A 24,163-nucleotide genomic window follows, 5' to 3' on the forward strand; every position below is an offset into this window, starting at 1 on the left:
TGGTCTCCAGTTAAACAGCAATAATAAACATTTCCTCTTACAATGTCACAAGATACCCAATTCTTCAAGGTTAGCATAAATACCAGTTGAAATGTCAGTTTATCAACATATATAAGTCCTTTTTTGCCAAAACTAACTAGAGCACTGGGTCTTGAACATTGAGTTATGCACTGGAATTTAAAAATATTACCCTGCTTAATTAACAATGAATTGCAATACAGCAGAAAGTAATGGATAGGGTTAGGGTCTGCCTGTACATTAACTATAACTACAAACAGTGTTTGCGCAGTACTAATTATTAGATACCTAAACAGTGAATATTGACTCATACAAAAACACTATCTGAGTGGGGAGGTTTTGTGAAGTCATCCAACCATATAACTTCCATTTGGAACAGAACTTAAATGCTGCTTTTTTAACAACTTAAGAGTTCTGAGCTTAAGAAGAACCCTATCAGGAGATACTACTTTTAGAAAGCAGTTTCATCCCAATGTTTGCCTCTCATGGCGCTGACTTAAAGGGAAAAATGTGATTTTCCACTGATAAACATTAAAACCTTTACTGACAGCTATATCATGGTACAATTCTTGGTAGATCATTTTAATTTTGGACCATCTCTAGTTCTCCTGAAGGGTCACATTTGGTCAAATTGTCAAGTAAATTCTGCAGTATCTTTCCATGCAATATCTGATGATGTAAACTGATGTCAGTCCATTCAGTGTATGCTGGTTCTAAAAACGACAAGTTTAAATATGAAAGTGTAATCTGGACATGAGGAGGTAGAAAGAATTGCCTTGACCAGAATTGACCAAAACGTAGCCTCTTCTTCAAGTCCAACTGAGGACAGACATGAAAGCCCACATTTACTGCTACTGGAATAACATACTTGAAATATACCCTGTAAATGTGGATGGAGTTACTGAGATGTAAACCATTGGTTTATTGACATCTGTTTTGTTTTGATTTTGACTGCGGCTATCTTGGTCTTTTCCAACAAAAAGTGATTGTATTTGAAGAAAAAGATGGGCTGGAAAGTCATTTGTTTGAAAAATTGGAAAAATTAGTTTGACGATAATGGAGCCAGCATCTACTGGCCATCAGTAGTATTGCACTTTAAGGTATTTTGTACTACCTTTATGTCTGACAGTGGATAACCTCTTTTTATTTGTCTGTTACTGGAATTTTTCATTAACTTTTACCTGTTGGGTTGCTTTTTGGGTTGTGCTCGTTTGCTTGATGTGCATTAGAGGGAACAGAAACAACTTTGCTTGTTGTATCTGACCTTGTATAGAGCTGTTTCCAATCTGAGCTGGCAAACAATAAACTCACATAACTGATCAGTGTCTTCCGAGACATGATATGATATTCCCAGAGATGAAAGCAACCTCCATTTTCCCACTTGTGGATGTTCGTCACAGTTGTTGTTTTTTTCCCCCTCAAGGTTTGTTTCTGGTTAGGAAAACTACTTCTTCTACTGAATTGGAGCTACTATCAATGTAGGCTATGTCGTCACCCTCTGGCGACAGTACACAACCTAGTTTAAACCAGTTAATGGAAAAATGCTTGATCCACATTTAGTTTTTTACTGCTTTTCAAAAGATTTCTTCAGATGTTCCTTGCTAATGAATCTAAACCCTGCTAATGTTAAATGTCCAAAGTCTTTCCTAATCTTATGCAGCATGAATCAGTGGAACACAACATCTCCCAGTGCCATTCTCTTACAGATGTTGACATTTGATGAGTCACAGATTGATATTTTAGTTGTGTCTGAAACACAATCCTGTGACACTTGAAAGAAAAAAACTCTCTCTTACTGCAGAACTTTATAAAGGTTTGTATTGATTGTCAGCTGCAAATAAAGCTTTACAAAGCATTCAAAACTAATTCATTCCTCAGTGGTAAAAATTGGATTTAGTTTGAATTGTGAAAATTTATCAAAATGTAATAAGCTCTCAAAAATCTTTCAGTTCCCTGGCTGCAACTTGAAAGAACCTTTTTGTGTTTGCACACCATGAATCAAGAATGTTATCCAGATTGTAGAGACAGAAAATAAAGTGAAAAGTTAAACTAACAACATAAACATGCAAAGCAGTAATAAGTCAAGTGGAAACTCTCCGTTGTTAAAGCTGCCAAATACCATAAATGTATTACTTTTTTATTCAGGATTTGGTCATGTGTTCACTAACACAATGGGATGTTTTTTTGGCTCCTGAACAGCCATGTTTGGTGATTAATGGTGCTCATTGGACAGGGAGAATATTTGAGAGAATAATGAGTTTGATTGACTGCACAAACACAACATTTGCCATTATCTGTGTTAGTGCAGGAGGGTGTGAAATGTAACTTTTTATAAAGAGTGAAAATAAAAATGTATTGTGAGGAATGCAGGTAGTGAGAGTTAGGGATAGGGTTAGGGTGAATCCTCCACCATAAAGAATTAGAGACATAAATAAAAACACAAGGTAAGCTCCTACAACCTAAGCCAAACACTTGTAACGCTGCAGCTCTGATCAGGCCATGTTAACATGCTGTCAGCTGAAACCACACAAACAGTATCAGAAACTAAAACAACTGTGACTGATATACATCCAAACACTGATCAAACCTAAGCAGAACTACAGCACACCATGGCTGGACTAAAACTGTAACAGTTTGAGACATTTATCTGTGAACAGGAGCCTACATCTGAATGCAAACTGGAATTCAAATTAGATTAAAGCGAATCAGGAAGTAGACCTCAACCAAATACAATATCTGGACCCATGGTTGCTGCAGAAGGAGATCCTCCTCCGACCCTTCGGTGCTCCTGTGGATCAGGTTTCCTCCTGCTCAGACGCCCCCCTTCCTCTGATCCAGATTCCAACCCTACTGCTGTGCAATTATAGAAGGAGGGACCTGCTGTTTTTTCCTTAGTTTTTTTTTTTTTCTTTGAAGGAGGTGTCTTTTTTGTCTTCCCTAAACGTGAGCAGCGGCAGCAGGGTAATGAGGGTGCGTCCCCTTGTTGGTCCAATCCCCAGTACCTCCCAGTTCTTCAGGCTCCCATATAAAAACCATGGTGGAAAATTAGTGTAGGCAGTAGGGAGTTTTCTGCTGGGGTCAGGAGGACTTTGGACAGACGAACGGATCCTGCCCCAAACACCCGTGTATGAGTGGAGTGTAGCAGAAAGAGAAAACATCCCCAACCTTTTTTTTCCTCTCTTGCCTCAAAGAGTCTACATGTCTAGTGGCATCTAGACATGTTCAGCTTTGTGGATTTGCGGCTAACGCTGCTGCTCAGCGCAGCAGTGCTCCTGGTCAGAGCACAGGGCGAGGACGACCGTAAGTTTCAGCACTGTTTATTGGAGATTTTTCACCCCCTTTTGTTTTGTTTTTTTTTACTGGTTTTTGAAAGTTGGATTTTCTCCTTGTGGCTGGACGGCTACTGAGATATTAGACAGAGAAGAGAAGAAACCAAAAAAAAAAGAAAAATTAGGACTTTTTATGCTTCTTTAGGTAGATAGATAGATAGATAGATAGATAGATAGATAGATAGATAGATAGATAGATAGATAGATAGATAGATAGATAGATAGATAGATAGATAGATAGATAGATAGATAGATAGATAGATAGATAGATAGATAGATAGATAGATAGATAGATAGATAGATAGATAGATAGATAGATAGATAGATAGATAGATAGATAGATAGATAGATAGATAGATAGATAGATAGATAGATAGATAGATAGATAGATAGATAGATAGATAGATAGATAGATAGATAGATAGATAGATAGATAGATAGATAGATCGATCAGTTTGGAGTTTATGCAATACAGGGTGTGAGTAATGCATTGGACATCTCAAGAAGGCCTCCCTCTCTCCTTCTCCTGATGTTTGTCTAGCTCTTTCACCCCCCACCCCCCTCCACCTACCCCACATGCATGCAGAGCGAGTTGCTGCAAGTTTGTCAGGTCTTCCTCCAGGCGAAGGTTTTTTAGTCGATGCACCAATTTCATGATCAGATCAGAACTTCACCAAAAGCTGGAGAAATATCAGAAGGAAAAAACAGAAGCTTCTTTTGCATGACTCCCCTCTGGACCCAATCATCCCAACGCTAATCTTTCAAGTTAACTCTGCTGCCTGGTTTCTAGTAGATATGCGTCACAGAGGTGAAGAGCCTCACAGGCCTGATTGATGTGGCAGAGTAATTTGCAACCTGAGGCCAAGTGTTGAGTTAGACAGGTGAGCTAGAGGGTCACATAATGAGAAAATGTTTGCAGAGAAAAGGAGGTGAGAAAAGGTGTAGTCTTGCCTGCTAGATACATTTGAATAGATTGCATCCACATTTAAGGTCTGTAATGGTTCATAAAATCTTAGTTCTAATGAAGAAGAGATCATGGAGCTCAGAAAGATGGATGCTTGATGTTTTGATAAGAGAAGTTTCATCCTCTAAGAAGACAAAGAAAACCAGCTCATTTCTGGAGATGAGAACCAAGAAGTTGAAATTCAGTTTTTCCAGATGTTCCTCTTGTCTGGAAAGGACTCAGCTGTCTATCTGAAGCAGATGTGCTTTGGACAGTCTCACAGCGACACCCAGAGGATGTTCTTTGCACCTGCACTCACATCTGGCTGCCACGTCCTCCCATGCTGCCCCCCCTCCCTTCCTTCTCCTCCTCTTCTTCACTTTCTTTCCACCCTTTTTTTTTTTGTTTCCTGTAATTGCAAACACATGTACAATGTTTCCACCAGTTGCTGCCAAGCCAACAGTCTGCGGCGCTCCTGCTTTTCTTCTCTGAGCTCAGCACTTTGGCACGCTGCAAGATTTATAAGAGCTCTAAAGAGAGCCCAAGTTGGGGTTTAGATTTTGCTTAGAAACGCACAGCAGCAGAACTGATGTAGAACTTATGTGGAAAAAGTGACTCTAGGTTCCTGCTGAAGAGATCAAACCTCTATGAGACATTTACTTTGTGCAGGACAGGATTCGTTTAGTGTGTAACCGTAGAGTGACCTGCATCCAGACACAGCACATCGGTGCCCCTTTCTGTCACCCCTCTGACCCTCCCTTGTTTGGTTTCAATCCAGATCTCCAAACTATTCTTTTAAGTACTTCCTGAGTGTAGATTGTAAAATGTTATAACAGATCTTTCTAAAATGTTTGTAAATGTTTTTGTTGCTAAAAATGATACGCAAAACAAAATTAAAGGCCTACCATGCTGCTGAAAACACACAAATATATGAATAATCACAAAAACCTAAAGACTGTATTGTTTAGTTTTTATTCAAAATGAGAAACTACTTTTTGAGTGTTTTGGGGAAAATTAAACTAAATCAAATCATAAATCAAGGCTCCTGGCTGATGATTTTTTTCTTAAATCATCTCATTACAAGTTAACCTTTTACATATCTTTTGATCTTTATAATGCATTTCACTTTCAATTGAAATTTCCTGTTGATTTGCTACCATGGAGTCATGGCATGGATGTGTGAGTGTGAATGTGTGCACATGCTCAGGTTTCTCACCTGTGCTCTCGGTGTCCCTCCCCCCTCCCCTCAGGTAAGAGTACCACCTGCACCATGGATGGCCAGGTGTTTGCAGACCGGGATGTGTGGAAGCCAGAGCCATGTCAGATCTGTGTGTGCGACAGCGGCACAGTGATGTGCGATGAGGTCATCTGCGAGGACACAACAGACTGCCCCAACCCCATTATCCCCCACGACGAGTGCTGCGCCATCTGCCCCGACGACGGTATCAAACTTTATTTTGATCCTTTCTCTCTTGTATTTGTGTCCAAACTGATTTATTATAGCTTAGTATTTCCATTGTTTACCTTTACCGCTTTAAGAAAAAAGAAAACAAAGAGCACAGATCTAACCTATTACTGTAATTAAAGTCTTATTTCAACCATGACTTGCCCACATGTTCTCTCCTCTGTCACCAGATACAAAATCCTCTCCTGTTAAAAGAAAACCATTCTCTTCTGTCAAATTAATGATCTTTTTCAGATTTTTTGTTCTTTTGAAAATATAGTTCTAATATTTCTGTTCCAAATTTATCTCAAGTAGATCTTTTCAAAAATTTTGAGGGATTTTCTTCATGATTGAACTTTACTTATATGTATTTCCCCTACAGGCTACCAGGCTGCTCAGGTTGAGGTACATATTCTTTTTTTTTTCATGGATAGCATCGAGTTGTTAATTCTCCATAACACTATATGCATTGTAATAGATGATTGAGGAATCACAGTAAAGTATGAGATAATAATCTTTAAAGGTGTTTTATTCGTATTGTTTGTTTTTACTGAATAAGATCAGATAAATTGACTAAATAGATGATAATCTATGAAGAATAACTTAATTTATAAGATCAAAGTAATTACAGCTCTCGTAAATTACATTCTGATAGATCAGTAGTTTAAATCAATGCACTGAGATCTTTATCTTTTCACTCACAGGGACCCAAGGGAGACCGTGGAGCCAAGGGAGCCAGGGTAGGTCAATACTCTCTTACTTCTTTGATTCACTCACTGGGTAACTTTTGATTTCATGTTGCATTTGAGGTCTGGCACTCTAAGCAGATTTCTGTGTTTATGATGGAGATGGAGCAGTTGTACTGACAGAGATACAAAACATATCCACATGTTTTTAACACAGGCTGACGTGGAAACAGGATCAAAAATGTGCAAACACACAGTGCTCCTGTTCTGCAGCAATCACCATCCAGATGCTGGTTCTAATTTTTTTCTTTTTTTTTTTGTAGTTTGTTGAATTTCTTATGACTCTTTTTGTCATTCTGTTGTTCTTAAGAATTGGACTGAAATACATTATTTTTTTGAGTTACTTCTGGAAGCGGATGTAGGTTTGTCAATTTAAAAAATATATATATATGAGGAAAATAATAATACATTAACCAGTTTTAAGCTTTAAGTTTTAGGACTTGTTCTTTTTTTTCCTTTACCAAATTTCATGTATCTCTTTCTAAGTTATTTACAAAAAGTAGTTTATAGTTGGCTCAGTGTAGATTTCTAGTGCACTGGCTGCATTTTTAGCTGTGATGCTACTCTAATACAAACTAATGCAATCGTAGAATGAAACAGATAAAATCATGTAACTTGGCAGATTTAGATTTTCCCTGCTGCAAACAGTTGTTGAATCTGAGGCCAAGTGTGATAATTGTAATCTTAAACTTGATCCTAATCATTTATTTTATGTTTACAGTGGTGATGTTAATATAAATCCATATATGAATATGTAGCTTCCCAGGGCAGTGTCTGTCCTTATCTGCTTCCTGTATGCTGACAGTAATGGTCACAAGGTCTTTTTCGGAGAGGAGTAACCTGCATCTTCATGATGTTTAATGAGTCTTTCGTCATGAGTCTGTAAAGACAAACGCCAGTCATTAAATATTAAAGAACTGTACTGACACTTTAACAAAAAGTCACCAGGCAGTCATGTGTATGGTGGTTGATTAACTCAAAATGATCACTTGCTCCTGTCTGCCTCCATCTGCAGGGTCCTCCTGGTCCTCCTGGTAGAGATGGTACCCCTGGCCAGCCTGGACAGGCAGGACCTCCCGGCCCTCCTGGACCCCCCGGCCTCGGTGGAGTAAGTAGCTGATTTTTTTTTTCAGTATTTGGCAATTTCAAGTGCAAACTGAAGAGTTATAAGCAAAGATGGGGACAACAGTCACATGACTCATGTATGTAGCACATCCAATAAACTGGTTTAGCATCAGCTTGCTATTATGAGTAAACACAGCTTCTTCTGTGGCTCTTGATTAAATAAAAATAAAACTGTGAAAAAAAGCAGCATTACTCATTTATTCATATTTCCAGTATTCCAAATTAATTCCACCCATGTGTTTCAGTAGTATACTATAATGTATTCTCATATTCTTGTGTAAGGCATTAAGACAGACCACTACAAACCAGAGAATGAGTTCATGTTTGGTATGTGCACAGCTTTGGGCAGAGCTGGAGTTAGCACTCACAAGAGAAAGTTTAGCATTAGATCACCTTGATGATCTCTGTATCTCAAAATCCATTTTTGACATAAAAAAAGACAGACTTTGAGTCAGAGTTTGTCCTGGTTCAGAAGTTCAGGACTTTATGTTGGAAGATCCTTGAGATTTTCCAGATAGGGAAACAGAAAAGTTCTGCATGCGTGTTTGTGCAATCAGTTGCTAAACTAATATTTACAGCCACATTTTTTATGCTGTGATTTGGTCTATTATTAAGTCCCATGCTAATTTGACATACACACAGACTCTTATTCTAATTCAGGATTCTGAACCAAATTATCCCTGCTAATTTGGATTTCTATATTTTCTCTATGAATTTATCTATGCCCAAATGCTAATTCCCCATGCTAAGCTAACGTGACACCATCTGAGTCTGGAAACTATCCTTGTCCCACATGTGATTTACTTCATGTAGATAATATAATAATATAACAATTAGTTGGATAACAATATAACATTCCAAGCCTAATTTGTCAGTCTTTAATAGAAGTTTACCAATTACTGACATGCTAATTTTTACACATATAGCTTCTACAACTGGGTCCAGTTAAGTATGCTATGATTTATTTTAAAATACCAATGAAAGGCTTTCATCTAATAATGTATGAATTTTTAAAGCAGTATTTACCTCATTCTCCATGTAGAAACTTTTATAGCTTGTGTCATACCAAGACACTTACCACCTTCAACAATACAAGTGTACTTGGGTCAAAGGCCATGGTCAAATCCAAGATTTCTGTGAACTCATAGGGACTGTAGTTCCACATAATTTTTTTCCTATTTATTCTTCTTTTTTTGGTTTGTTTTCAAGAAGAAGAAAAAATTGGAAAATTTAAAAATTTGTAAACTCTGCTGGACCCTGGATCACACTTAGGCCACTTCCAATTATACACAAAAATCTATTCTATCAGTTGGACAAAGTCTCCTAACAGGAAAGGGTCTTGATCTTGTTAAAGTAACTGGTAAAATTAACTAGAAAATAAAACTCTTTAATGAAAATGTATGTTATTCACAATGTTTTCTACATGTAAACCACATAACTGATAAATTAATCAAAGATATCGCTCTGTTTTTAACAAGTTTGTTTTTGTTCCCCAGAACTTCTCCCCTCAGATGTCTGGTGGCTATGATGAGAAATCCTCTCCCATGCCTGTGCCTGGACCCATGGTAGGACATGCATGAATCCATACACACTCTTAGTGGTTTGTTCCCTGTGACGCACAGTGATGTTGTATCTCACCTTATTTTTGTGTCTGACAGGGTCCAATGGGACCCCGTGGACCTCCAGGACCTCCTGGTGCTAGCGTGAGTTCATCACTTCCTTTCTCAACTCTTTCTCACAGGGGGATTTAGGGATGGGCAGTGATGTCATTATGACATCACGTTTACAGCAATGCCCCTTCAATGCCCAACCGACAGATAACCAGTGCATGGCTTAATCACTTTCTCTTCCTTATCACAAATAAAACGTCATAAACATAGGGGTATATCTTTTCCACTTTACTAACCAATTATTTCTGATAACAGAGTCATTTAGGAACACTGTACATTCTAAAATAAAAAGTAAACTCCTTCTTTCTGAAATCAGCGTGTTTCCTGTGACTTCATAAATCTTTTTTCTAAATGTAGAGCAGCTCATATAGTTAATACAATTCAAATTTCAACCAGTTGACAGTTTGCTTTACTTTTGCACTGAAAGCAACTTTAGGTTTTAGCTCCACCTGCATCTTGTGCAGCAACCTATTGGTGTGTTTCAGCTTTAGTCCAAAGAATTTATTTTTACATCCTCTCGCTTGCTTTATCCAACATACATCTTGCAACATTACCTACTGGTGGGAATCTGTCATTTTTAGTTCTTTGTATTAGCTCATTACATTAGCATGTACAATCCAAGAAACTTCTAACCATGACAGAGCCAGAGCAGGTGTGACTGCAGTTTAAGTTAACCAGGATTTTCACAAAATATACGCAACAAATAAAAAAAAAGGTCTCTGGAGACGTATCGTATCATAGTAAAAAAGAGAGATAGCATGCTGTTATTCCCATCACTACTCCATCTATTCAACTGCATCTGCTACCACACAAGTTAAGACCTTAACAAAAATAAATTTGTGTTTGTGAAACAACATTTCCAAGTTGTTACAGTAACGAGAAAGCAGAAAAAAAAAATTCTAATAGTGAGTAGCGTCAACATTTGTAGTAGTGTTGATGTGTCTGTGTCTGTGTATCTCCCCCTACAGGGACCTCAGGGAGTCACCGGCCCCCCTGGTGAGCCTGGAGAGGTTGGAGCTTCTGTGAGTATTAAGGACATGGAAATGAGCACACACCTGCACTACACCTTGTTTGTCTGTCATAAGTCTTACTTTATGTGTTGTTGTTTTTTTTCAGGGTCCCATGGGTCCTCGTGGAGCTGCTGGCCCTCCTGGAAAGAATGGAGAGGATGTAAGTAGACTGTAATTGCTCATATTGACAATCTGCAGACAGCCTCAAATTAGACCAAAGAATAAGTAAATCCATTTATTCTTCACCTTTTTATTCTTCACCTGTTTACCTCCCATTCTTTCAGGGTGAGTCTGGCAAACCTGGCCGTGCCGGAGAGCGCGGACCTTCTGGTCCACAGGTAGATTACTGGGCAAACATACAGAATATTTTTTCTTAGTGTCATGTAAAAAAAAAGTGCAAAACACAGCTATTATAATGCTTTATGTCACCACCAGGGAGCTCGCGGTTTCCCAGGAACTCCTGGACTGCCTGGTATCAAGGGACACAGAGTGAGTCTATCCTCTCATTAAAGAAAAATATAATTAAAATGTAGCATCCTTTGGCAGGGAACTTTATCTTTGTCTGTCTCTTTTTCCCTTTAGGGATTCAGTGGTCTGGATGGTGCTAAGGGAGACACCGGCCCTGCTGGACCCAAAGTAACTGCTCTTCTTTGCTGTTAAGATCACTACTTGTTGTAATAATAATAGGGTTCTCCAGTGAATGGTATTTCACTTCCTTAAAGCTAAGATGGAATGGCCAAAATCAAACAGAGGCTAGAGACTTAGATATCCTCAGTTTTATGCCTTGGAACTGGCACTCATTATGACTTAAAGTGGGTTGACTGGTGATTTTTACTAGTCGTGTTTTACTAGCAGTAGTATAGAAAGCATAAGCAGTAAGTCATAGTTGCTATAATTTTGGCATAGTATTAGCTTTAGGTGCATCACTGCATACATACTGGTTAGTAGCAGCCATATTGGATTGTCTAATTAGTGTTAGTGTTGTTATTCTCATTACCTCACCTGAAGTTTGTGTCTGCATGTTTAGGGAGAGGCTGGGGCCTCTGGTGAGAACGGAACTCCTGGCGCTATGGTGAGTAAAACAAGCACCTTTCCTCTGCCACATAGATACTATCTTGGATTTTATCCTTCAATCCAATGGATACCCAATAAAATCAAGAAAAGTTGATTAATTAAATATATTGTCTTCATCCTACTCAGGGACCTCGTGGTTTGCCTGGTGAGAGAGGCCGCACTGGTCCTCCGGGGGCTGCTGTGAGTCCTCTCACACACACACACACACACACAAAACCAGAATCTATTAATCAGTTAATCAACAAGCAGATAAATTAACCTTGTTTGTCTATTTGCTGCAGGGAGCTCGTGGTAACGATGGTGCTGCTGGTGCTGCTGGACCTCCTGTAAGTCGTTCATTCCCTGACAATTAAGCTGGAGTATAAACTGTCAATGTGCTTTTTGTAATTAATGTTACATTGTGTAACAACTAAGGCCATCTATTGACAGCAGTATATAAGATACACATAACTACATTTTCAATAGTGTAGAATCACGTGAAAATAGAAATAGTTGTCTTTTAATTTATTTTCTTTTTGCCATGATACAACCAGAAAAGGCCACACCAAGCACACTCTCTAGACCAGAGCTTTCAATTTATTGCAGCCACTATCATTTGGGGTATGGGGTGAAGTGTGGGGCATTCCAATGGCTGCAGTTTGCTATTTGTGCCACTAGATGACACTATATCCTACACATTGCATCTTTAATGTTTGGAATTTTGTTGAGTGAATCTAGCAGAACAAATCCACTTGTCTTTTATAGCCATTTTAGCACTAACTGAAAGGATGTGCTACTTTACTCTGAATCTCTTTTTTGTTTCTTCTCAGGGTCCCACTGGCCCCGCTGGACCTCCTGGATTCCCTGGTGGCCCCGGAGCCAAGGTACTATTATGCCCAACATGATCCATAGTAATAATCATCGCCTCCGTTTTAAAATCTTTCTTAGTGTCTGACCCAAAATAGCACCTCATCTCCTCTCCTTACTTGATCAGGGTCAAGAGGGTGGTTAGCAACCTGATTCTGGTGTATTTCACTGAATATCTGTTTAGGTGGTCAACCTTTCATTTGACCTACTGGGGGTATGTTGGATGGGGGTCATACAGTACTACAATTTTGTATAATCAAATATACCAATATGAACAATAAATCAAATAGTATGACAGTATGATAATTAGGATTTCCTGTATACAAATACACATTTGAAGATTATTCCAGCTATTCAGCTGAGCTTTAGTGCCTGAGGTTTGCGCTGGGAGACTCACAGAATGGCTTGTTAAAATATGAAAATTAATCCCATATAAATCCCAAAAACAGTGGATTTGTCATTTTTCTTTAACATGAATACAGTTTATATATATTTTTTGTTATCCTAATTTAGTATCAAATTTCCCCAGTCAGTATTTTTTATTGCGATACCTTTCATTTCTGTTCTTCCACCAAAATGAATGACCATAGCTTCATTGTCCAACTGGAACCTGTTCTTTGTTTGCCTGCTGTCTAGGGTGAAGTTGGAGCTCAGGGTGCTCGTGGACCCGAGGGCCCTGCTGGAGCCCGTGGAGAGCCTGGAAACCCTGGACCTGCTGGTCCAGCTGGACCTTCTGTAAGCATAAATCTCCATAATGAACTGTTCTAGCTCTCCTGGGTGAGAAAAAACGGGCCATAGAAACGAGTCGAATGAGTCATGAGACAAAAATTAAAGATCAGAGATAGCACAGCTTTGATTTCTCATTCATGATGATGTATTATCATTCCAGTTTCATATGTTAAAAAACATCTTGTTAAAACTCTCAATTACTTTCTCCCATCAGGGAAACCCTGGAGCTGATGGAGCCCCCGGTGTTAAGGGAGCCCCTGTGAGTCTCTTTCACAGAATGTTTCTCTTTGGCTCAAAAGATTGAGCAAGGCATTGTCAAAGCAGTTCTGGCTGTTTTTTTAAATTTTTCCATATTTTTAGTTAATCGCCACAGACAGTACAATACAGATTGATGTGACTGTGTTATTGTTATGTGCTGCCCCCTGCAGGGGGCTGCTGGAGTTGCTGGTGCTCCCGGTTTCCCTGGACCTCGTGGACCTCCAGGACCTCAGGGTGCTGGTGGTGCCCCTGGACCCAAGGGTAACACTGTGAGTGAAGCTCCTCAAGAACTAGCAAAAGCTAATAATAGGCTTATTGAAAAAGATAGTAAAACTATTGTCTTATTATTGTCTTGACAACTATTTGTGTTGATCGTATATGTTGTCTCATTATTTTGTCTTTGAGATCTAAGCAAAAGAGATTAACTTCTTATTGGCCAGCTGGTTAACAGTTGACATTCCTGTGCTTTTATCCCTCAGGGTGAGTCTGGTGCCCCCGGAGCCAAGGGAGAGTCTGGTGCTAAGGGAGAGGCTGTAAGTTTCACCACAGATCGGCACAGAGTGTAACGCTCTAAATATGTGTGACATATTCGGGCTTTGATGCCATCTGTGTGTTTGTCTTCTCCAGGGTGCTCCAGGTGTCCAGGGACCCCCAGGACCTCCCGGTGAGGAAGGCAAGAGAGGAGCCAGAGGAGAGCCTGGTGCGGCAGGAGGTCGTGGAGCCCCTGGCGAGCGTGTATGCATCATTCCTAATTTTCGCTAAATAGTACTTTATATTTTAATAATTGTCAGAATCAAGTTTAATTGGGAGTGGGCCTTCAAGTGGTGCTATCCATCAAAGCCATGAAGTTTTAAGTCTACATATCAAGTTACATTTGAATTACTAAGATGAGTTGAGTACAGTTACATCTCTGATTTCAAATAAATAAGAAAACAACTTTTCTAGTTAATGTTATTGAAATTAAATATTCCTCTTTCTTTATGAGGTCAGCTGTTAATGTGGATGATGTCAACTTGTTAGGATGCACATTGACCAGAAAAACTTGCCTCCTCATCATCTTCTTAAGTGCAAAGATTTGGAAACACTTTTACAGATATATTATAACATATTAGGCATAATGGATGGACAGAAAAGGCTCAAACTCTGTATGAATGTTGCGATACAAATGCAGTTGAAGTGCCTCATGCTATCACCAGGTGGTCATGTCCCAGGCACCAAACAACAGCCACCCACTGAATCTTTCTTATCTTCATCTTGATAATCTGTTATGAAAGCAAAGATAATTATGCAACAAGTTTAAAAACTTGTGCCAATACTTCGGGACATGCTTTAGCAAAGTGTTTTGGCTATTCCTATTTCAGTAACAGTGACAGGTTTTCAACTGCATCACTAAATGGGTGTGTTTGGCTTCCTCTGCAGGGTGCCCCTGGTGGTCGTGGTTTCCCTGGTTCTGATGGCCCTGCTGGACCCAAAGTAAATAAAGAACATAGATACACACAAAACTGCACATATCTCTGACACATGCATGACAACTGGTTTAATTGTAACTAATGTTTGGATTTCCACCACCCTTTCCTCTCCTTTTTCCTTTTCCTATCCTTTTAGGGTGCCACTGGTGAGCGCGGTGCCCCCGGTCTTGTTGGACCTAAAGGTGCCACTGGTGAGCCTGGCCGCACTGGTGAGCCTGGTTTGCCTGGAGCCAAGGTGAAATACCATACATTCTATTGTGTAATTGTCACTGAGATCATTTCTTCATTACACTGGCCATCCTCTGACCTTTAACCTTTGTTCTTTAGGGTATGACTGGCAGCCCTGGCAACCCTGGACCTGATGGCAAGATGGGACCTGCTGTAAGTTGATTTGCAGCAAAGTTGATCTCATTGACAAGCTTATATCTAGTCTCTTCAGTTCAATTAATCCTTGATAAATCCTCCTCACCAGGGAGCTCCTGGACAAGATGGTCGCCCCGGACCCCCTGGCCCTGTTGGAGCTAGAGGCCAACCTGGAGTCATGGGATTCCCTGGACCCAAGGGAGCTGCTGTGAGTATAGTTTCACAGTTTTACTACACAGTACATCTGTTCGTGTCTGCCAGTGATGAACTTCTGAAGCTAGGCCACTGAAATGTGTTCTTCACGTTCCTTTCTTTTCATTGATTTATTCCTGTCTAGGGTGAGGCTGGAAAGCCTGGTGAGAGAGGAGTCATGGGACCTACTGGCCCTGGTGTAAGTTATATACACTGTGCTTGACTTTTATTTTACTGTAGTCTGCTACATTTTTGCCACTTAGAGAAGGTAGTATATGTATGTCTCAAAATCTGCTGTCTTTGTATTCAGGGTGCTGCTGGAAAGGATGGTGATGTTGGTGCCCCGGGTCCTTCTGGACCAGCTGTAAGTAAAACAACAGAAATAGTACACGCTCCTGCCATAACACCCCTTATAAGCCTGAAGTCATACCCACACGATCTGTTAATTCTAGTTGCTACTATTCGCTCTGACACTCTGCTCATCCTTAGGGTCCTCCTGGTGAGAGAGGAGAGCAGGGAGCTGCTGGATCCCCTGGATTCCAGGGACTTCCAGGACCACAGGGTGCTGTTGGTGAGACTGGCAAGCCTGGAGAGCAGGTATATACTGAGATATGACTAAACTGACCAATTTTGATCAAATTCATACCTCATATTGAATGAGATGTCATCTTCCTGTATTTTCAATTTTCTTGTATAGGGTGTGCCCGGTGAGGCTGGAGCCCCAGGACCTGCTGGAAGTAGAGTAAGTAATGCATGATCATCATCGTTTTCACAATAACTTGCAACTGTGATCCAAGCATCATCTATGAATGGAGAATGAATGGACAATCACTGGAGAGTTGTCCGATTGTGTGAAAAAATGACACTTTGATATGTAACATTGTTGCTATGAGTCTATTCAGAAAGGTTTGCACTAAAACATGCTAAAAAGAAACATTTGCCAAAGCCGGAAATCCAAAATAGTTCAAGATTGAACTTTAAAACAGTTGTAAGCTTTCTAACTAGAAGCTAGATAGCAAGTAAGCTAATATTTTCTAAACACAGTAACAGGCTATTTTGACCTGAAGTTAATGAATTTTACAAGCAATGGAAATAATGCAACTAGATGTAATTATATTGGTTTGAAAAATATCATACAGGATCTCTAACCTGGCCACCTGAGCAATACCCTTTTATAAAATTTAGAGCCATTCAAATTTATAATGATTTAGTAATCCTCAAATTCCTCTCTCACTCAACCTGCACTTACACTTAAAAATCTGTCACCTTTCCCTTAGGGTGACCGAGGATTCCCTGGTGAGCGTGGTGCACCTGGTCCTGTTGGACCTGCTGGTGCCCGTGGATCCCCCGGAGCTGCTGGAAATGATGGTGCTAAGGTAAGTCTGACACAATTGAAGTATGAAGGAGTTCTCGCTGGTTTGCCAGGTGACTAAATGGCATTTGTTCTTCTTTCCCTCTCTTCTTCAGGGAGATGCAGGTGCCCCCGGTGCTCCTGGAGCCCAGGGTCCTCCTGGACTGCAGGGAATGCCTGGAGAGCGTGGAGCGGCTGGTCTTCCAGGACTGAGGGGAGACAGAGTGAGTAGTCTTCAGTTCTCTGATAAATTTTCAGTATATAGATTGTATAAAACTTGTCACAACTGATGTGCATAATAAACTCCCCAAAGCCCTTTAATTAACTGACTGTGACCACAGTGATGAAATTAAGCTAAAACTATTTAAAGATGCTTCCCAACAAGTGATTTTTCATCAGCCCAGTCTGGCAAGATCTGATGTACTGCGAGATCACTCCTTGTATAACCAATGCGCTTTGTCTATCCAATTATACAGGGTGACCAAGGAGCCAAGGGTGCTGATGGAGCTCCTGGTAAAGATGGTCCCCGTGGCTTGACTGGACCAATTGGACTTCCCGGACCTGCTGGAGCACCTGGAGACAAAGGAGAGGCTGGTGCCCAGGGACCTGTCGGACCTGCTGGAGCCCGTGGAGCCCCTGTGAGTTTTCCAGTCTGCAGAAATATGAACTTTTAATTCAGAGTTCTCATGCAACTAAATTTTTAAAGCCTAAAATCCGGATTAAATATTCTTCCTGTTTAACAGGGTGAGCGTGGAGAGGCTGGACCACCTGGACCTGCTGGATTCGCTGGACCTCCTGTAAGCCTTTTCTCCACTAAATGTTCGAGCCCAGCCTCTTCTTGACTTTTTTTTCCCGTCCTTTCTTTATTTCTGTTTCTTTGACACATAATTACCAGATTTACTCAGAACTTTTCTAATTTCTCTTTCAACCCACCACCACTTCACCTCAGGGTGCAGATGGACAGCCTGGTGCTAAGGGAGAGGCTGGAGATAATGGTGCTAAGGGAGATGCTGGCCTCCCAGGCCCTGCTGGACCTACTGGTGCTCCTGGCCCTCAGGTTTGAAGAGTCTATCTATTCATACCTAGTTATAGTACAGGAACCACAATAAGTTAAACTGAACAGAAGATGTAGCTATCTCCACAGTATGTTATCTACCACTGGTTCTCCACTGTTGACTGAGACTGTATTGTATTCTTTCAGGGTCCTGTTGGAAACACTGGTGCTAAGGGAGCCCGTGGACCCGCTGGACCTCCTGTGAGTAATCGCTCTTCTGTCAATTAGTGATTATCTTCTTCTATAGTCACCTTTATGCCAACTTGTCAGATCTCAGCTTGTTTGCGCTCCCAGTAGAAACTTCACAACCACTAGTGTAGTATTAGGAAGTGACCTTGCCTCGGGTTGTATTTGCATAGCTTGTAAGAGATAAGATATTTGAAACCCCCAAGGACTTATTTTGTTTTTTGCTTATTTTCACTATTTCAATACAGTTTGGTTTTTTTTAAGCTTCAGGTAGCTAATTTGCTGATATTTCTCCTTTGCCTTCCTACCTAGGGTGCTACTGGCTTCCCTGGTGCTGCTGGCAGAGTTGGACCTCCCGGCCCCTCTGTAAGTCTATTGCAGATGATATTCTTGGTCCTGCAGCAAGTCTCAAAGTCCTGGATTTCCACCACCATTCAAAAATATACTTTTACCCAACCCTGCAGGGCAACCCTGGACCTCCTGGTCCTTCTGGATCTGTTGGCAAGGAAGGACCCAAAGGAAACCGTGGTGAGACCGGACCTGCTGGTCGTGCCGGTGAGGTTGGTGCTGCTGGACCTCCAGGAGTTCCTGGCGAGAAGGGTAGCCCTGGTGGTGAAGGTTCTCCTGTAAGTCATCTTATCCTAAGAAAAAGTTGAAAAACTGGGACTTATTTACAGTCCATTTTGGTAGTGGCACTAGATGAAGTTTATTAACAGTGTAAAGTATTTATTTACTGCTTATTTGAGCTGCCTACTTCTTTATGTCTAACTACTGTCTCTGTGTTTCTCTTTGCTGCCATCTGCAGGGACCTGCTGGAATCCCTGGACCACAAGGTATTGCTGGGCAGCGTGGTATTGTTGGTCTACCTGGACAGAGAGGAGAGAGGGGTTTCCCTGGCCTGCCTGGACCTGCTGTAAGTTTCTGTTGTAAATCTAAAATTTCATCTTTACAAACACAAAAGCAATGAAGCCAGTATAGCAAATATATTGAACCAAGCGCCTTTAGAAATAATCATTATTCCATATTCTATTAGATAAAGGGTACAAGTGTGTTGATAGGAACAAAACCCCTTTAAAGTAACAGGGACATATTTGCAAGCTTAGATTAAGTTCATAAGAAGCACCAGGCAAATCCATATAAGCTTCAGTCAGTTCTGAATCTGAAATTGTGACTGGACTGAATGTGACTGTGTTACCCACAGGGAGAGTCTGGAAAGCAGGGTCCTCATGGTCCTAGTGGTGAACGTGGACCCCCTGGACCCATGGGACCCCCTGGTCTGGCTGGAGCCCCTGGCGAGCCTGGACGTGAGGTATTAACAAAACCCCAAAACAGAACACGACTGAGTGACTTCCAGCTTGTCTGTTTTTTTCAGTAAGTTAAACTGCTGTGTTTGTGTCGTAGGGAAATCCTGGTAATGAGGGAGCAGCTGGTCGTGATGGAGCTCCTGGACCCAAGGTGAGCTCAGAAAAACATGAGTAACATAAGACAATGTCTAAGATATGACAATGTCTAAATGAGCATCCATCAAGTTAATTTAACAAGCACCCTGCTAACGCAATGGCTTGTACTAGATTCAGTGACAGTGTGCATGGTTGTTTGTCTTATTGGGCAGGTATACCCTGGAGAAGTACACCATTATCAGCTTTCAATATTGCCACCAGAGGAGGCAGTTGTTATTTTTGTATAGCTTCTCAGAACAGATATTTGGTTTTGGCTGAGCATAAATTCCTTGAGCACAGAGAAGGGCAGGATCTGGTTTAAGATCTCACGAGTATGATATTAGTGGTAAACTGATGATTTATTTTTGTGTTTTAGGGAGACCGGGGAGAGAGCGGCCCTGCTGGAGCCCCTGGTGCCCCTGGACCCCCTGGTGCCCCTGGACCCGTCGGACCCGCTGGAAAGAGTGGTGACCGTGGAGAGACTGTGAGTGACAAAGTCACCCTGTTTATACTTAACTAAGTATTTTCGTGAGATGTGTACACTCATGATATGCTGCTAAAACTAAGCCAGACATTGTTTTCAATGGATTTGCAAAAATGGCCTTTCCTGCAACCGACATTTAGGTGATACAAATTTTTCTGTGTTCCAGGGACCTGCTGGCCTTGCTGGTCCTGCTGGCCCTGCTGGACCTCGTGGCCCTGGAGTAAGTACCGTAACAACATCAGCACAATTAACAGAATGAATAGAATGACATGTCTAATATCAAAACAAACAATGAATTCTCTTCCTCATCCTATCAGGGAGCTCCTGGACTTCGTGGAGACAAGGGAGAGACAGGAGAGGCTGGAGAAAGAGGCATGAAGGGACACAGAGGATTCCCTGGCTCACAGGGACCTCCCGGACCTCATGTATGTCATTTCACTTTTGAGCTAAAAATGCTGCATATGAATGACACATGCTGTACAATAACTCAGTCAGCCTCTAACCCTGCTTTTGTGTGTGAATTCATAGGGACCCTCTGGAGAGCCCGGACCTGCTGGTTCTGCTGGACCCGCTGGACCTAGAGTAAGTAAAAAAATCACACAACCTTGAACAGTTTAACAGGTTTTTTTTGTGTTCGATTTGTTCTTTATTTGCAGAATTTAACTGTCATAGTTCTCTTCTGGCTATTTGTAGGGCCCTGCTGGATCTGCTGGATCTGCTGGTAAGGATGGTATGACTGGCCTTCCAGGACCCACTGGACCTCCTGGACCTCGAGGACGTTCTGGAGAGATGGGACCTGCTGTACGTCCTATAAACCATCTAACTAGCTTTCCATTCATGTTTTAACTTTGTTTCTCACAACCAATTTGTGACAGATAGCAAACAATATTTGCCAGTAATGAATTAACCAAAATCCTTTTAACCTCTTAGGGTCCTCCTGGACCTCCTGGACCTCCCGGAGCACCTGGTGCCCCAGGTGGTGGATTTGACCTTGGATTCATTGCCCAGCCCCAAGAGAAGGCCCCTGATCCTTTCCGCATGTACCGTGCTGACGATGCCAACGTTCTCCGTGACCGCGACCTGGAGGTTGACACAACCCTGAAGAGTCTGAGCCAGCAGATTGAGCAGATCCGCAGCCCTGATGGAACCAGAAAGAACCCCGCCAGAACCTGCCGGGACCTCAAGATGTGCCACCCTGACTGGAAGAGTGGTGAGTTTCAAAGGGTGGAATGGGAGTGGCCCACACTGTCATACTGGAGTGATGACATTTCGCTAATGCAAATATTCATGTAAAGGTCTTAGAGATCTTTTTCTCTTTATGCAGCATTAACACAACTGGTAGAACTGGCTTTAGGGATCTGTTTTGACTCCTCTGACTACTGTCTTGTTCAGGCGAGTACTGGATTGATCCTGACCAGGGCTGCACTCAGGATGCCATCAAGGTCTACTGCAACATGGAGACTGGAGAGACCTGTGTACCACCAACTCAGCGTGAGGTTGCCCAGAAGAACTGGTACATTAGCAAGAACATCAAGGAGAAGAAGCATGTCTGGTTCGGAGAGGCTATGGACGACGGCTTCCAGGTAAAGAAGCTGAGGCTGCACATTTAACTTTCATTTTCTGTGTTTCTCCTTTTAGCCAACTGCCCCTCCTTTGCATTCACATACATTTTATAGTGTGTAGCAGTATCTTTCCCCTCCCAGTTGCAGTCAGTAAATCTTGCCATTTTCTCTTTCTTGCGCAGTTCGAGTATGGCAGCGAGGGCTCTCAGCCAGAGGATGTGAACATCCAGCTGACCTTCCTGCGTCTCATGTCCACTGAGGCATCCCAGAACATTACCTACCACTGCAAGAACAGCGTCGCCTATATGGACGCCGCTGCCGGTAACCTCAAGAAGGCCCTCCTGCTCCAGGGATCCAACGAGATCGAAATCAGAGCCGAGGGCAACAGCCGTTTCACCTACAGCGTCCTGGAGGATGGATGCACGGTGAGAAAACACTAGTCGATGCTCCCATCCCTGTCTCACGTTAAGCTGAATTAGCCTCATATGCTAAATCTGAAATGCTATAATAGACAAGACATGAGGAAGCCAAGTATCAGGTCATGATTCAGCATGCATCTACTCCTCCTCAGATTGCAAAGCCATATTGGAGAATAACTGACATAAGTCATATATGATATATATTTAGATCCAGTCATTGATTGATGTTAAAGACATGATATGGGCTCAGGCAGATTTTTTTTATAAACATACAAAATTAAGTGTGTGATATCCATTTTAAATGTTGACATTCATCCAACTTTTTTCTCTCCTTTCAGTCACACACCGGTACATGGGGCAAGACAGTCATTGATTACAAGACATCAAAAACATCTCGCCTGCCCATCATTGATATTGCTCCTATGGACGTTGGTGCTCCAGACCAAGAGTTTGGCCTTGAAGTTGGACCTGTCTGTTTCTTGTAAAAAGAGAAATCTGGACTTGAAATTGTTGTCGTGTGTGTGAGCGTGTGAGTGTTTTATTTTTTCTAGCAGTCATCTCTCCCTAAAAAAAGAAATCCCACCAAAACATTCTACCAATGTCGTTTTTCTGAAAAATCCAACCCTTTGCTCCTGATTCTACAAGCGTCCATTTGGCTGTTGTTTCGATGGCCCACTTTGCCTAAAGCCTGCACTTCAACAAGAACAAGATGGTGGCGGTGTGGCGGCATCTGCATTGTCATGTTTGGGACCACTACTCTTTTTGTTTTTGACTCGTATTTTTTTTTTCTGTTTTTTTTGCCAACACCAACACCAAGGATCCTGTAGAGAAGACTTTTTGTTTCCCTGGCAACAAGAAAATAATATATGCCTCTGTAAAGTGTAAAAAAAAAAAAGAAACCTTCCCTCTTCATCCGGCCCAACCAGGCCTCTCTGGAGTTTACAGAAACACACAGGTGACTTTTGTATTTTTATACACCTCTGCGCTCTGAGGAATGAAAGGACAGTCCCAACAGACAGAACCCAATTGCTTTGTACCACGTTTCAGGTGTTGATGAATAAACGGTGAAAATGACAGCCACGTTTGTCTCTGTTGTTCTGCCCTCCTCTGCTCCACCTGCCACAGACAGTGCTGACATCTCCCTCCTCCACCTCATCTTCAGATGTTATAGCTGTTGTAATTTGTCTGTTGTTGCTGTTGCTTTCTTGTTATTCCTCTATTTCTCCCTCTGAAGAAGAAGAAAAGTCACATTAAAACTACCAGCAGAGAAACATGGGTTTTAACCTCTTTTTTTGATTTAAAAGAAAATGGCTACCTCAAAAAAAGGAAAGGAGTTCCAGCTATGATAAAGGACCCTGTGTTTTTTAAGTGAAGCCTGCAACTGTCGTGGCGGTCGGTGGGGTAGTTGAGGTTTACTGACACTTTAAACAGAAGCAGAAACAACTAAAACTGAAGGTGCTATTCTTTATTTGAAGCCTGCTGGCTGTCCAGTATGGCTCTACTGTTCTGTCATGTTATGGTCACTCTGGCATGACAGGGTCCTCTTGGTGCTAAAACAAAACCACAGCTTTATTTCTTGATGTCCAGAGAGAGACAAACTTCCTCTATTTGATAGTGATGGCAGTCAAACTAGCTCTGTTTCTGAGAGTGAAAAGTGGACCCGTATCTTTCTGCCGCAGTTTTTCTTTTATGTCTTAAACGTCCCCTCCACCTTTCTACTCCGCCCTTTCATTCATACATCTGTTGTAGTTTGTTTCTTGTTCTCTTGTGTGGCAGGTGAAATTTCTCAACAACAACAAAAAATTGGAATCAGAGATCAGAAACATTGGCCAGAAAGAGAGCCATCGGCAAAGAGTTTGTGAGAGAAGTCAAACACACTCCCATGAGGGAAAACACCACAAGGATCTGTACCTATTTTGTATATGTATAATAAATTGAGATGTTTTTAATTATTTTGAATGCTGAAATAAAGCATGTTAAGTGGTCTAACATTGAATGCTGTCTATTTCCCTGACTGACTTATTAGTTGCACCCCCACTCCCAATTAAAGCCCTATTATAGCTTTTCAAACACTCATACAATGACTGAATACGGGAAACAAAACTGTTGTTAATCTGCCTTTTGTTTTATATGTACTTATTTTAGAAACACTGTGAGGGGACTGACACGACATACAGCACAGGAATGGTGGCATTGCGTGTAGTTGATTCTTAACATTGATTATCAAGTCATAATCTCAGTTTTTAGGGGTCCAAAGACAAATTTTGAGTCAGCACTATCACATTTTCCTTTTAATCTCAGTTATTTTTTCTTGACAACCTAAACATAAACTCTTCTTTGCAAATTTGCTCTTTCCTGTGATTTATAAATGATGGCAAATTGCAATAATAAGTATTCTAACTGTAGGGGTCACAGAAGACGAGGGAAAGAGTAGCCTACCTCAGTTGGTGAA

General features: G+C 41.3%; 1 protein-coding gene across 2 annotated transcripts; it reads left to right on the forward strand.

Moving 5' to 3' along the window:
- Nucleotides 1-3,055: 3,055 nt before the first annotated feature.
- Nucleotides 3,056-23,707, forward strand: col1a1a (collagen, type I, alpha 1a). Of its 2 annotated transcripts, XM_072368254.1 has the most exons (49): nucleotides 3,056-3,318; nucleotides 5,541-5,732; nucleotides 6,117-6,139; nucleotides 6,439-6,474; nucleotides 7,496-7,588; nucleotides 9,102-9,170; nucleotides 9,264-9,308; nucleotides 10,244-10,297; nucleotides 10,392-10,445; nucleotides 10,570-10,623; nucleotides 10,721-10,774; nucleotides 10,868-10,921; nucleotides 11,313-11,357; nucleotides 11,486-11,539; nucleotides 11,641-11,685; nucleotides 12,169-12,222; nucleotides 12,842-12,940; nucleotides 13,149-13,193; nucleotides 13,363-13,461; nucleotides 13,672-13,725; nucleotides 13,820-13,927; nucleotides 14,612-14,665; nucleotides 14,798-14,896; nucleotides 14,989-15,042; nucleotides 15,134-15,232; nucleotides 15,362-15,415; nucleotides 15,527-15,580; nucleotides 15,706-15,813; nucleotides 15,914-15,958; nucleotides 16,494-16,592; nucleotides 16,684-16,791; nucleotides 17,044-17,205; nucleotides 17,311-17,364; nucleotides 17,517-17,624; nucleotides 17,769-17,822; nucleotides 18,120-18,173; nucleotides 18,272-18,433; nucleotides 18,613-18,720; nucleotides 19,009-19,116; nucleotides 19,209-19,262; nucleotides 19,623-19,730; nucleotides 19,897-19,950; nucleotides 20,048-20,155; nucleotides 20,259-20,312; nucleotides 20,424-20,531; nucleotides 20,661-20,940; nucleotides 21,123-21,313; nucleotides 21,475-21,717; nucleotides 22,050-23,707. In XM_072368254.1, exons 1-49 carry the CDS (start codon nucleotides 3,237-3,239, stop codon nucleotides 22,194-22,196), a joined length of 4,344 nt encoding a protein of 1,447 aa, XP_072224355.1. In that variant the 5' UTR covers nucleotides 3,056-3,236; the 3' UTR covers nucleotides 22,197-23,707. The 2 variants fall into 2 exon arrangements, with proteins under 2 accessions (XP_072224355.1, XP_072224356.1); XM_072368255.1 differs by lacking the exons at nucleotides 10,721-10,774; nucleotides 10,868-10,921; nucleotides 11,313-11,357; nucleotides 11,486-11,539 and having other exon boundaries at nucleotides 3,057-3,318.
- The last annotated feature ends 456 nt before the right edge of the window (nucleotides 23,708-24,163 follow it).

Source organism: Leuresthes tenuis, unplaced genomic scaffold, assembly GCF_036924035.1.
Source record: "Leuresthes tenuis unplaced genomic scaffold, fLeuTen1.0.hap1 SCAF_17, whole genome shotgun sequence".
Taxonomy (NCBI): domain Eukaryota; kingdom Metazoa; phylum Chordata; class Actinopteri; order Atheriniformes; family Atherinopsidae; genus Leuresthes; species Leuresthes tenuis.

Coding starts and splice junctions, on each gene's coding strand:
- col1a1a (XM_072368254.1), top strand. CDS start 3,237: ATGTTCAGCTTTGTGGATTTGCGGCTAACGCTGCTGCTCAGCGCAGCA. Junction 15,043..15,133: donor ATGGCAAGATGGGACCTGCT/GTAAGTTGATTT, acceptor CCTCCTCACCAG/GGAGCTCCTGGACAAGATGG. Junction 20,156..20,258: donor AGGGACCTCCCGGACCTCAT/GTATGTCATTTC, acceptor GTGAATTCATAG/GGACCCTCTGGAGAGCCCGG.